The 14,984-nt window shown below is 36.8% G+C and overlaps 2 protein-coding genes across 7 annotated transcripts in view; both read right to left on the bottom strand.

Annotated features, from left to right (window-relative positions):
- LOC124953685 (dynein axonemal intermediate chain 3-like) overlaps window positions 1-14,006 on the bottom strand; it is a 28,297-nt gene extending 14,291 nt beyond the window's left edge. Inside the window, exon 1 of the mRNA XM_047505439.1 lies at window positions 13,945-14,006. The gene's annotated coding sequence lies outside the window, so the exon portion shown is untranslated. The remainder of the gene's footprint in view (window positions 1-13,944) is intronic.
- LOC124953690 (nephrin-like) overlaps window positions 6,644-14,984 on the bottom strand; it is a 179,187-nt gene continuing 170,846 nt past the window's right edge. For 5 of the 6 annotated variants that reach the window (XM_047505484.1, XM_047505492.1, XM_047505475.1 and 2 more), the window contains one exon: window positions 6,644-14,476. In XM_047505484.1, coding sequence (XP_047361440.1) covers window positions 14,072-14,476 — 405 coding nt within the window. In that variant the 3' untranslated portion in view covers window positions 6,644-14,071. The remainder of the gene's footprint in view (window positions 14,477-14,984) is intronic. The other variant, XR_007102300.1, reaches the window with a different exon arrangement.

Consider the following 14,984-nt stretch of genomic DNA (forward strand, 5'->3'; position numbering starts at 1 on the left):
ATTTTATTATACCAATATTATTGCAATATTTAAATAAATAGAGAATAAATTACACTTGAAAATAGTCTTTGTTTCAAGTCTCTATGACTTCTCGTTCCGGAGATATCGACTTTGAAAGATTTCCATTCACAATTCATAAAGAACAGCTGTTCGTAGTAATAGTATAATAGTAGTAGCTTATCCATTGCGTAAATTCTTGGAATTTATATAGTTCAGTATGTCATCGTTAAATTGAATGAAATTATATTGGTCAGTAGGTCAACGTAAACGTCTTCATTTACATGACAATATTTCCTCAACTAAACATCGTAGAGATACAATTCAAACATCATTTTAAAGGGCAGAATTTTTTTTTATTTTTTTTTCAGCGTATTATTAATAATTAATTAACAAATTGTTATAAATAATTTGTTATAAACAAATTCTTACGAAGTAAATTCATCTCATTTTACTAAACAAAAATTCAAATTGCGACTGATTTTTAAAATTACCTAAATTAATAAATTATAAATAAATTATTTTTTTATTAAATAAACAATTTTTTTTTATATTATCAGAAACCACGTTTTTTGTTTATATTGGAAATATCTGCGAAACTAATAGCCGTAGAAATTTAAATCAAACATCATTTTAAAGGGGAGAATTTTTTTTATTTTTTTTTCAACGTATTATTAATAATTAATTAACAAATTGTTATAAATAATTTGTTATAAACAAATTCTTACGAAGCAAATTCATCTCATTTTGCTAAACAAAAATTCAAATTGCAACTGATTTTTAAAATTACCTAAATTAATAAATTATAAATAAATTATTTTTTTATTAAATAAATAATGTTTTATACATTATTTATAGCTACGTCTCCATTTACATACATGGGAATATCTTCAGAACTAAGTATCATAAAGATTTGTTTCAAACACCATTTTATAGGACAAATGTTTTTCTATTTTTTCACCGTATTGTTAATAATTAATTAACAAATTATAACAAATTGTTTATTATAAACTAATTTTTACGAAAAAGAATCCATCTTATTTTGAATTCTTAAGAAAATCCATTTTATTTTGCCGAGCAAAAATTCAGATTGTGATCGATTTTTAAAATTATGTAAATTAATTAATTATAAACAAATTACTTTTTTTTTTTTTTTAAAGAAACAAGATTTTCTTCTACATTATTAATAGCCATGTCTAGCTATATATTATATGAGCTAGCTACATCATAAATCATGTTTAGCTACGTCGATCAATGTAATCAAAAATACATGATTCTATTTAATAGAACACAGTTGAACTTTATGTTTTTCATACGTCGACGTTGCAAAAAAAATTATTACCGCAATATTATGACACTCTCCGTATCGTATGACTATTGTTAACAAAGTTTTTCCATATCTCTAAAAATGACGTAGATATTCAAAGTGATCAAAGTTATTGCCCTACCTTGTAAAACGTTATATTTTTATTCATCTAATGGCACAATAAAAATGTGAAGAACAAAAGTGGCAGAAGAAAAGCGATATGTAAGTACTCAGTTCCACAGGTCCGTCGTAAGAGAATACTACTTGACAATTACAAGCGGTGTGGAAAGAAGTGAACTGTGTGTTTGTGTGTGTGTGTGTGTGTTGTGTTTGTAGTACGAGCGCGCGCGCGTACGTATATCTATAGGAGAGAGAACGTGGAAATCATTCAAGTTTATATTTATTTCGTGAAATATCGCGGTTGGTCAACGACCAACGGACGCGGCGATCGAATAAATTGTTCCCGTCGTCATCGCTCAGGTAATTAATTACAGAGGACGTTTATAAGCTCGGCGATATCTCTTTAGAGAATATAAAATAGCTGAGCGATCGTTGGCGTTTTCTCTCTCTCTCTCTCTCTCTCTCTCTCTCTTTCTCTTCCTCTCTTTTTTTTTCTTTTTTTGTTGACTTGGATCAAATGATGCCGAACGTTTTACTTTGTACATTACGATCCGCACACTCTCGAAAGTAGGCAAATAGAGAAGATTGCTTGGTAAAGTACATTGCCATCCCTCGTCGGTAGACTAATCTACTTGGCGTATCTATGATGATGGATGACCACAGAGGCGATACTTTGTTAAATAAACATTCCGAGTGTGAGCTACGCATATTGGGACCAAAGTACAAATGTATTTGTATACAAACAAACACACATACATACATATATATATATATATATATATATATATATCCTACATATAAAAGTACAACGTACATAGATATACGGTACTCAAGCTGAATTAGAAAAACGTTGCCTCGCTATGAGCAACGTCGGCGACTTTCGAATTGATCGATGCATAGCGTAGGTACTTCAACATTTCTCGCCGATGGTCAACGCCGTAGGTTCGAGCTATTGGAATCATCTGCAGTACTATCGGCTTTTTCGAGTGTCCTCGAACGAGCACCGCTTTCGGTATTTTCCTTCGAATTCTCGTAGCGAACAAAAGACAAGAGAGGCAGGTAAGCGTATCGCGTTTAGATTCGAAAGGTTTTGCAAAAAAAAAAAAAGAAAAAATCATTCTTTCTTTTCTACCTTTATTCAAGAAAAGTATACTACGTGCAAAAGACAGAAAAGTTGATTGATAGAGAAAGAAAAAGATATAGAAAGGAAGAGAGACGGAGAATAGGGCGAGAAAGAGAGAGAGGGAGAGAGAGAGAGAGAGAGAGAGAGAGAGAAAGTGTTCGCGGTTTTCGGAAGTGAACGTTACCAGCCGCATGGAGTATGATAGAGCGGTGCAATGTTCCACGAACGATGGCAAGATGCCAAGAGGATCTATCGTGATAACATGCCGGAACATGAAGCGAGGGGTTACCCTGAAATAAGAATAAAACCGATCGAATCCCCAAGAAATGCATTGCTCGTAAGACGTGAAAGATGAAATTCAGAATTCCGGCCAAGAAGAGAACGAACGTTCTCCTCGGTATTCTTGACTTATAACGAGGAGGATAAGGTCGCGAGGAGCTCTGATATATTCCACATAATAATGCTCCATTACAAATCTTTGATGAAAAGTGCCGAAAGAGGAGCGTACGGTAGAGTGAATAACGATAAAGGAAAACCAAAAAGGAGGAAAAATAAGAAAAAAAAAAAGAGAGAAAAGAGAAAAGAGAAAAGAGAACTGTAAAAGTAAAGGTAAAGGTAAAGATAAAGGTAAAGAGATTTTAAGGACGGACAAGGAAGATCGTCGAAAGTTTTGTGTATTTTCCTACGACGATTTACGTTGTCGAAGAAACACGTTCTCTTCTGAAGAAGAACGTGACATATGAAGCGAGGACTAACTGGAACCAAGGAAAGATGTTCGAGACAATTTCGAAGACAAGCAATCCGTTTTCTTCTTTTCCTCGGTGGCTTTTAAACTAGAAAGAAAGCTATTGGATAGCGGGTAAGTTTAATTTCTCGAGGCGGCTATCCGCTCGGCCGTGGCAGGATAGGACGGGCTAGGAAGAAGAAAAGATAGGACGAAAGGGTGCGGAAAGGGAGCCAAGATACGCCACGATTCCCTGGTATTACCAAAGTCGATATAGCCCTTCGCACACGTTCTATAAGCGAAGGCTATCCTGTCCTTCTTCTTCTCCAACCTTTCTTCTTTTTCTCCGTTCCTTCGCATACCATTCTCTCCCTTTTCCACTTGTATCTATACTTGCAGAAAACTTATCTTGTTCGAAAGTTTCGATCGTATCGCGTTGGCGACTCGCTTTATATCGATAGAACTTTTCTAGAGAACTCGATTCAGTACGGTAATTGAACTTTAGCTCACTTCTGAATATCTCCGATGATAGTTTAGCCTCAGTGAATAGTTTTAGAAATTTGTGAAAATGACGATTTTCGGAAAGAAATGAAAACTTAATCATTAATCGTCACGTTTCATTCTAACGCGTGACGTAAGGCAAAAGAAGAAAAAAAGAGAAAAAGAAAAAGAAATGAAATATGTAAAATCTATCGAACGATTTTTATTTTAACGATAAATGAAGTTCCTGAAGAGCGAAGAAACGTACCATTAAAATGCCATTTTCGATTCCGACAAAAGCTCGCATTGAATCGGGAATCATTACGTATAGATACAAGTCGTTCGAGCTTTACGAATTTCCGTTTTATGAATACTCATTTCTTTTTTTTTTTTTTTTTTTTTCTATTTACATCCCTTATAGAATTTCTTTTTTTAATGGCATCAAAAATATACAAAATAATATTATTTTAACAATTTCTATATCAAAAGCATAAAGAGTAAATTAGAAATAGAAGAAACTTATTTATCGTTTATAAATAGAAAATGTAAGCTTTTACTTTATAAATAGAAAATGTAACGATTTAACATTTATAAATAATTACCATAACGAAAGAGATATGGAAATGAAATTAATTTATAAATAGATATATTATTTATATTTCCTTTATAAAACGAATAGAATATTTTATTTTCAACGACGATATCTAGAATGATACATAGTTATTATGTCGGAATAACGTATACATTTTCTCACAACAGTCCTGTGGAGTTCGATACGGCGAAGATTACAAGTAAATCGGGTAAAACGAGGAGAAAACGGGTATAGGAAGGTGGGTCAGTACGCCTCGAGAAATAGGATTTATCCCTTCAAAATAACCGATACCTTTCGAGAGACGTCGTTCGCAGGTTCTAGCCACGATAACTTGTCAGAGGAAACGACACGAGAGTCGCACGGGCTGCCTCGCGCAAATACCGAGCTGCTTCGAGCTCTCGTAAGCGGAAGGGGTGAAGAAGAGGGAATAGAAACGAAAAGGGAGGGAGGGGGAGAGAAAGAGAGAGAGAGAGAGAGAGAGAGAGAGGAAACGAGAAGAGAAGTTAGATTTTTCATGCTAGCTTCTACGCGAAGGATAGAAGAGAGAGAGAGAGAGAGAGAGAGAGAGAGAGAGAGAGAAAGCGTTGGTGAACGATAAAATCATCTTGTTTCCCTCTCGTATTTCTTCTTTTTATTCGTACCTTTTGCACCGTTAAAATTTTACGATGAATGTAAGCATTTAGCGGGTAGAAGCCTTCGAAGATGTACTACGATTTCGCTGTAGAAAACGAGACGACTAGAGCGGAACAATGCGAGTACTTAATAATAAGACCGTCTTCGTCCTCGTCGAGAAAGAACATAGAATGATACTCTCTGAAAGCGATTCTCTACCTTTCGCCCGTTAGAAAAGGGATTATGGCCTTCGGCGAGAAAGAGAGACGAAAGAAAACGCGTTCTTCCGAGGCGCGGACCAACCGAATCGATCTTTACATCCTCCATACTCTCGCTTTTGTTGACTCGTCGTCTCTTTTCAGACATGCCAAGCCAGTCGTCCCATGTAAATGATTTTCTACGTGCGAATATAAACTCATGTTGTTAGATGTTATATGTAAGTTAACGCAAGTTATGTAAAATACATATATATATATATATATATATATATATATATATATATATATATATATATATACATAATGTATTTTACATAACTTGCGTAAAATACATACATATATATATATATATATATATATATATATATATATATGTCCAATCATCGAAATCGAGCGATATGTTGCGCGTTTGATTTGATTGATTCCAATTGATTCCGAATGATTCGATTTTTTCTTTCGTTTATATATTAGTTATTAATAATATTAAAGCGTTACTACGTTTTTATTGTTATATTTCTTCTTCATTATATCTTTCTTTCTTTCTTTTCTCTTTGTAATGTCTATTATCTTGAATTTTTGAAAATACTTATTCCTCCTTGTTTGAAAAGGAAAAGTAAAGGTGATCGTAAGAAAAAATGTGAAAGGAAAGCTTTTCGATCGATAAAAGTTTTGAGAGAAGAGAGAAAGCTTGAAGTGACATTGTTTCGAGTTTATCTCGCAGAAAAATTCTTGAGAAAAATCGAAGCACTTTTTGGTCTGGCACTAAAGATGCTTCCGTGCGAAGAAACCTGCTCAGGGAAATGGAAGTTGCACGGTAAAGCCAAGTGGAAAACAATCGTCCAGATAGACGAACCAGTTCTAAAATAGCGTAGAGAAGAGCATTTTAGAATTCTCTTCGTTGGTTTCGAATTCCCACAAAACCGCATATTTCTATCCACTCACCTTTTATCCTCAATGAATCTATACCGTTCGATCACTTTGCAGATTGTATTTTACCTTGCTCCATTTTGCTATATGCATATGATACTCGTACTTATGGTTATCAGCGGTTTCATGCCGATTTAAGCGGTTATGTGTGAGAGTAAAGATCCCCAAAGTTTTATCGATCGTGAATTTTCGTAGTCGTATTCCTTATTCCCTTTTTACTGTTATTATAGTTTGCTCGATGAGTATAGTTAACGTAAAGTAACGCAAGGTGAACTGAAAAGTGTAGCCAAAGCGAAAGCCATAGTCGAATATTTTAAAATCGTCCTACCTTGTTTCGTGTACTTTCGTAGTTGAAAAACAGTCGGGAAGTAGTTAGTCTAATGGAATTATAAAGTACCATAGCGTCAACGTATGTATGTATTAATGTATATATGTATGTATGTATGTACGTATGTATGTATGTAGTACGCGTAACCACGTATGACCGTGCCTATTCGACTTCGTACTCCGAGGCTTGTCGTCCATTTTTACCTTCGTGTACCTACTTTCTACATTGTTCTCTCTGTTTCCTTGTCTACCTGTCTCCTACTATTCTCACTAATACTCCATTTCCTGGTTCACGAAGAATAAATACGTTGTACGGTAATGGGTCACGTCCAGTGTCATGTATCGTGACCCGCGAAATACTCCAGAGAAAATTTGTCCTCCACTTCAGCCATTACGTACGGAGTCCTGAAAAAGTTTTTGAAAAAAAAAAGCCACTCTTACTTTATCCTCCTTCTGTTAATGTTTCGACGAATTATACCTTTCCACCAACCTCTCCATCCATTGCTCCTGACTCATGTGTTCCTCGACACGGGTGTCTTTATTTCGTCATCAATTTTTCTTTTCTTTCTTTTTTTTTTCTTTTTTTTTTTTTTCTTTCTTCCGAAGTCCTTGGAACAAAGATGGTAATTTCTTGATAGGTTATTATACGAGAGATAAGACGAATACGACGTTAGGACGACGACGGCGTCAAAGAAATAAATAGTCTTCTCGATAAACGTTTTCGACGATAACTAAGAGACGAGCGATTACTCGTATGACGTCTCGTCCCTGAAAGCTCATCTGAAACGTTTAAGGGACGTCACGAGCAGAAACTTCTCGTCTCCGTAGACAAGAGGGTACTTGAAAATACTCTTGAGTCGATCTTTCCAAACTCGATGGAGTAAGATAAATTCTATCCGTGAATAAGTCGCTAAAACTCCTTGACTCCGATCTTAACGTCTATTATACTCGAATATATACGAAATTATTTTCGATTTGAGTATTATATATCTATGATAGTATTGGCAGTCACGAGGATTGCAAAGTTCTCTAGGGTAAGAAAAATTTTCATGATCGATGAGAAAATAATTTGATTTTCTTTTAGGAACGTTTTACGATCGTTCGAAGGTGAGAAAAATCGAGTGGTTAAAGTTTTCGAGAGGATCCGCTCGAACTAACGAGCTAACCGATGAATAACAGTCTGACGCTTCGTTATACCCGGACAATAACTATAACTGCAGCGGCCGTGTCCGTTGAATTATTTATGCAATTAGGCGTCATCGGTGGTACGCTGCGATGCGTATCCGAAGAGCGAAGCGGACCTTCGCTGGCGCAGCAGTCGGCCGACTGACTGGCATGAAAAGACTGTTCGATGCTCGACGGATCGATATCTCGTTCACGCAAATTTCTCCGACGTATTTCATCGTAGCTACGAGCTCGGCCGAATTCTCTTGAATTTATTAACATTATCGACGGAACCGAAACGACGGTTTTAGGCTACGAAGAGAAAGAGGTCCCAAAGAGAGTCATCGGTCCGTCCCGTCATCCTCTCGTTCTCGTTGGCGGCTAACTTTCGACGATAATTTATCGTAGGGTCGATCGATTTATCATTATCTTGGAAAAAGTTTGATTTTCACGAATCCACTTATAACGAGAAGATGGAGAAGGTTGATGGTGACGGATAACAAAAACGCGTATTTACGTAAATACATATATTCTTTTATATTCGTTCATTGTAGTTTATTTCTTGTAGTTTTCGAATTGCTTTGTATTATATATAATCATTGGTTTATTGCTTTCTCGATGCAGAGAGGAAATAGAAGACTCATAAGATATATCTAGTTAGTCAGTCAGTAGTATGAAACGGCTTCAATTGTTACTCGAATTCTGTGTAATTAAAGTACGATTAGATCACGAGTGCTGCCGTCTTCGTTATCGAGGATCGAGCGCGAGGGAGGCTTTAGCTTGACTAATGGTTGGAAAGCACTTAATTACCCGAAGGAAGGTTCTACCTATCGATATCTGCTTTGGCACTAAAAGAAAAAGCTCCTTCGCTTACTTTGAGTAATGGTGATCGGACGGGGAAGAAGCGGCTCCACTTAGCGCTATATAAATTGAACGATTATGGGGGTGGTGTGGAGGTTACAGTGGGGTTAGTAGGGAGAGAGAAAAATAAAAAGTATGTTCACGATATATTCCTTTTGCTTTGCTTTTTTAACATCGACGAAGGTTGACAGATGGATATGGTATACGTAAGGACAATAGTATAAGTAAAGGTCGAGGTAAAGCTTTACCGTCTTCCCTTTCGACCTGGATCGTTTCGTTTGCCGCGTATAGCGTCGAGAAGAAAAGAAAATTTGTCCTTCCTTTCGCCTAATAGCAGGATCTACCCTGAGCCGTATTATCCTTGTGAAAAATTCACAAGTCTCTAAAAGTACGCCCTTTTTCGTACCTTCCCTCCTTCTCGTTCGCCTACTATCGTCTCCCGTATTTTCTCTCGTGGTTCTTTTAAAAATCCACATTTCCATAACAGTGCCCTTTCCCATATTCATATCGCCTTACACTTCTAACCATGAACGCTTCAAATAGCCTCGTTTGACCGTACCTCCTCTTTATATTATTTCTTCTACAATTTCTTGTTCGTGCACGGATCGGTGCAACGACCTTACACAGTGTATCGACAGTACTTTCCCTCTTTCAATATTCTTTCTCTCTACATTACTTCGATTTCGTAGAATGTTCCAGGTGTTTTCATTGATCGGCTTGCGTTGCCAATTGCGATCGTAGGCAAAATAGAGACATTATTCTAGCCGTCCTCCTTTCGCAACTCATAAAAAGATCCCCCACGTCGTAAGAATATACTTACCTACCGATGTGAGTTGTCCTGCGATGGCCGTCCGCGTATTTGCAGCTCTAGACGTAATAAAAAATATTTAGCCTTCAAGTAGACATTATGTGAAAAGTTAAAGCTGTGAATATAGGTAAAAAGAAATAAGGTATGTTAAGCCAACGGCCGATGTTGCATTTTAGGATCAAACTACTGAAATAACTGGAAATGAATTAAAGTGATCTATATAGACAAAATTAAAAGCATGTTTGATACATCCGTCATTGCAAAAGCGGCCGATAGCTAAACCGCGATGATCAACATGGCTTTTCATATCAACACGTTTATTCGGATTATGCTGATGTGTATATATTTATAGAGAGAGATCTATAATTATTGTAAATACACATAATATGGTCGTCGTAATTTCAATTTTCAGCGCACGTACGTTTCACTCGTCGAGAGTTCAATTCGGACATTGGGAAACGTAAACGGAAGCGCAAAATTTCGTGCGTGGACGCACGTTTCGAACGACTATTTTTTTTTATTTTTCTTCTTTTACCAGTTATCTCTCTCTCTCTCTCTCTCTCTCTCTCTCTCTCTCTCTCTCTCTCTCTCTCTCTCTCTCTCTCTCTCTCTCTCTCTCTCTTTCTCACACATACACTCACGCACTCATGCACGCGTCTTCGCTTCGTAGACGAACTTTGACGTATAATTATATAAAAAATCTATGCCGTTGCGCACAGCTTTCGCGTAGAAAAATTATTAATTTAAGGACGACAGTGTGTGACATACGATAAGGATGAATAATAGTAATGATAACATCGTGACAAACACGCTCCGTGGAAATGTAGTTTGTTAGAGAGAATAATAATACTCGTCCGTGGATGTTACAAAAAAGTGTAACATATTATAGGATCTCTTTCGATTCGTATAAATCCTAGAAACGCAGGAACAAAAACTGAAGGACACAAATGATCGCATTCATAACGCGAATTCGCGCAAAAACAAAAAGGAGATAGACAGAAAGAAAAGAAAAAAAAAAAAAAGAAAAAACGAGAGAGGGAGAGAGAGAGAGAGAGAGAGAGAGAGAGAGAGAGAGAAAGATAAAGAGATGGACGAAGAGAGAAGAAACACAATTATCCGCTTGTATCAACAAATGTCAGGTAAGTATTGTCACTTTTTTTTTACGATACCGCGAGTTACGATTTTGTTCAGTATGCCACATATTCATAGGTATTTACGTAGAAATTCATAAGCGTTCTTCGAAATTGACCTTTAAATTCAAAATGATTTGGCAAATGGGTTACGGCTGTTCAGAACCGGTGATCTCTTTTGAAATCAATCTCTCGTTGAGTACATTGATGAGATGAAAAAGCGAATGAAGCCTGGCTTCGTCGACCTAGTGACTCTATTTCTGGAACTTTCAACTCCGAGAAATATAGTTGGGACGTTAGCGGCCGAGTTTCTCATATCTCTTCGACCTTTAATAATTCCCAGCCATTTTCACAGGGACTAACAGCGCATAGTAATTATTTTTAAATCTAATGTTCAATATCTAGTTTAACTATATGTATTTATACGTGCAGTATGCATATACCTATGTAAGTGTAACGTCATTTAAAATCATTTTTACACGTAGCAATCTTTCGATCTTTACCTTAGTTTCTCTCTCTCTCTCTCTCTCTCTCTCTTTCTCGTTATCTCTCTTTCTCTCTCTCTCTCTTTCTCTCTTTCTCTCTTTTTTTTTCTCTTTATGTATCTCGTTCCTTTTCTCCCTCTATATTTTTCGCAAGCGCGCATGCAGACGTACACATCGGCTTTCTTTGAATTGCATATTCAGCGTTTCCTTTTCATAGTCCGAACAACGATAAAGGAGTCCGGAATATTCAAAGTGTTTTTTGAGCGTTAAGAGGAATAATATTTTAGTATTAAAATTATTCCCAGATAAAAGGCAATGAAACGAAATTTAGTGATGTACGTGGGTAGGTTGTCATCTCGTGTATTTTCTTGATCCCTTTTAAACTGTATGCACACTGACTCCGCATTACATTGCATATTCATCGGTTTCCTTCTTGTTCCTACGATCTATCGCGGTAAACCAAAAATATTGAAATGTTTGTGACAAGTTACGATGAAAAATATTTTCGCCTTGTTCCCTTTCCATATTGTGCATAGCGATAATGATACACGTTAAATGATTTATTTATGGGGGAGAAGAAAAGAAAAGAAAAGAAAAGAAAGAAAGAAAAAGAAAAAAGAAAAAAAAAAAAAAAAGAAATAACGAGATCGATTCTTCGGACGAGTCGATAGAAACTATTCGAAGAATTCAAACTCGAATTAATCGAACTAATCGAATTCTAAAGATAGACGTATTCAAAAGTTCGAAGCTTTGCAGTAAGCGTACGATGATATTATCATTAAAAAGAGGCCGACGGAAAAAAATTACGAGGTATCGATGTCGAATGAAAAATATAAAAACTGGCGAAGATAAACTCGTTATACTTTGTTGCCTTCGTACTGGCTCGTACTCGCTCGCAAATATCTCGATAGTCTTTCGTGCATTCGCACGCACGTGGAATAAATATATATGTATATAGTGGAGCACCGATTATCCTGATGAATAGTTGGACAAAATAATTCAATGAATCAATAATCGCATATCTCTTCGATTATTTCGGCGAAACTTCGAGATGGAAGAAAATGAGAATAACATGATTATTATACGAAACGAGCTTTTAAGTAAAATCGATGTTTCACTTAATCTTCAATACCAGCAGTACACGTATTTTGAATTATATGTCGGAAGGATCGGCACTCCACCGATAATATAATTTCGCATTTGCTTTTCATGTATACATGCATACTCGCATACACACACGCGCGCGCACATTCGTACATACATGTACATACATACATATATATATATATATATATATATACATATATATATATATACATATATATATATATATATTTATTTATATTTATATTTATATATATATATATAATATATCTTTATATTTGCTCTGCTTAAATTTACTTCGAACGTTTATTAATTATACACTCGTTTTCTTTCCGTAATTATCGCCTCTTTGCTCAATTCACATCGCGCGGAGGTATCGCTTACGCGCACTTTGAAAAAATATTGGCGCTGTACATCGGAGGAGAATATATATTACAATGGATAAAGGTGAATAAAACGAAGGAACTTGTCCTCGTTTCGACGTCCTTTTCGCACTATACGAATATCGTTTGTGTACATTGACGTAATTCAGTCGCGAGCAGTCGAGAGAGTCGGTGAAAGAGCAAATCTTTCTTACCTTTTCTTTCTTCTTTTTTTTTTTTTCGTTTTCCTTTTTCCTTTTTCTTTTCTCTTTTTTTTTTTCTTATTTTTCTTTTTTTATCTAACGAAGTCGATTGAGATTCGAGTGTGTAAAAATTTAATGATCGATCGAGAAATAAGTCGATCGGAGTAAACGTAACGAGCGGCATTGAGAAACGCGTAGAAACATGCGGGTATGAGTTGGACAATGTGTTAAGAGTGATCGACGAAAAGAAATTATTGTCATGGAAAAATTTCCAACGTACCAATTTGCATCGGATCGCGACGTGTTATTACATTCGTCCATATTTGTCTTGTCGCGAAGAGAACTATATCGACGACAGTCCTTCGTCCCTGTCTTTGTTATTCGTCATACAATTAAACTTTTCTTTCATCCCCTCACTCGTCGCATCGTTATGTACAAGATATTTACAAAATTCGCGTTTGGATATACGCGGAAAAAGATTGATAGATTCGTACGATAATGGACACCCGTTAACGTTCGTGCGTACGATACACGTCGTAACATACGGCGCCGAGTTTTACCGATCGCAAAATGTTCCAAATAAGAAAATTCATCTCTGCATATACCATTTATATAGATACATACATATATAGGTATCTATCGTGCGAACGACCGCGTCGCTTCCGTGCCAGTTTCGACGTTGTGCGCGTTTGTCATCAGTCGATAGGACAGCACGTCCGTCCGCAAATTTCAAATATCGCGTTTTTTCCGCGTCCAATGAAGGGCGACGATCGTCATTTTAATCGTTGTAGTCGTAGTCGTAGTCATAGTCGTAGTCGTAGTCATAGTTGTAATAGTCTAAGTCGTCGTCGTCGTCGTCGTCGTCGTCGTTGTGTCGTCATCGACCTCGTTGTTGCGGCGAAAACGAAAAAAGCATATCGAGTCGCGCAAAAAACGGGCTTTGATCTCTCGTGAAAATTGAACGAGAAACCGATCTAAAAATCATCTTCTTATCAACATTTCTCCATAGCATTTATATCTCGTTTTTTTTTTTTTCTTTTTTAATTAATTAATTTAGGCAAAGAGACATAAGTATGTACCTATGCTAATAGGCGTGTACATTAGGCACGCAAGATTATCAAAGAATCTTGGGATCGATGTAACGTGAAATAGATTTGTCATCATCGTCGTCATTATCGTCGTCATTGTCGTCGTCATCGTCGTCATCGTCGTCGTCGTCGTCATTGTCATAATGCCGAAGATATTAGAATCAGAAGAAAAATGGGAAGGGAAAGATTGGATGGGGATAAAATCGTTCTCTGTTAAGAAAGAGCTGGGAATGAATTTTAGACGACGCACGGAGAAAGAATGTGACTAATAAGAATATAAGAAGATGTGTCGTGTGGTTGGCTACTGGCATACCTGTTGTAGCAATTTGCGGTATGTATTTGAACGGCTCCTGGTTCGGAGGAGACTCATTGGCGTGGGATGCGACGCGGCCATATCAGACGTAATATTCGTTAACGCCGAGCGCGTCGGAATCGCGTCCCTATACGCAGCTTTCCTGGCTCGAAATAAGTGGCGTGCGAACGGTGACGACTTCCCTTGCTGGATGCTTGCTCGTAGTACCGGTCAATCCGGTGATACCAGTCATTCCGGTCACCGTTGAATCATGCAGAAGTCCGCTCATCGTCGAGAGCGGCGTACTACCGCATGAAGATGTACTCTTCACCGTGTCTATTTTCGGTGGCCTCGCGCTGTGGTCTATGCAAGCGTATACCGTGGCCTCCTTTGCGTACGATTTTCCGCCGACGATAACACCGCTTCCATATCCCTGAAGACCTCCGAGACCGGTAACACTTCCTAAATTCGCTAGCTTCGTGTCTGTTCCCAAAGTTGATAGGGTGGTTGGCCTCGCCAAGCAAAGTTCTGCATACGTCACTTCCCCGGATAACTATAAATATAAATATAGATATAAATTACAGATTAAATCTCTAATTTATCATATCTTCTTTTCGTTATCTTTCCTTTTCTTAATAATCAATTTCTTACGGGTAAAAGAAAATTTTTTCATACGGTATCGCATATTACACAATTATCCGATTATCTCATTTATTTTTAAATGTTGGATAATATAATATAATGAAAAGGAATGGAAAAAGAATGATCCCGTTTATACGTACGGGAAAAAAGATAAAGATCGGAATAATTTGGATAACCGTGAGAGAAAAAGGAAGTCGAGCGCGAGAATACGTATATCTGCACTTTACCTTCAAACGTCTACCAATGAGTACTTTCTTTATCCTTATTCTTTTTTCTTTCTTTTTTTTTTCCTCTTTCTCCTTTTTCTTTTTCTCTTATAGATGATAGTATTTTCTCGAAAGTTCATCCGAAGTCCGCCATGATAATCCCCGAAAGATACGATTATTTTCGACAGTTCCGCCAAGGACTTGGATTCGAAG

The sequence above is a fragment of the Vespa velutina genome, chromosome 1 (assembly GCF_912470025.1).
Source record: "Vespa velutina chromosome 1, iVesVel2.1, whole genome shotgun sequence".
Lineage (NCBI taxonomy): Eukaryota > Metazoa > Arthropoda > Insecta > Hymenoptera > Vespidae > Vespa > Vespa velutina.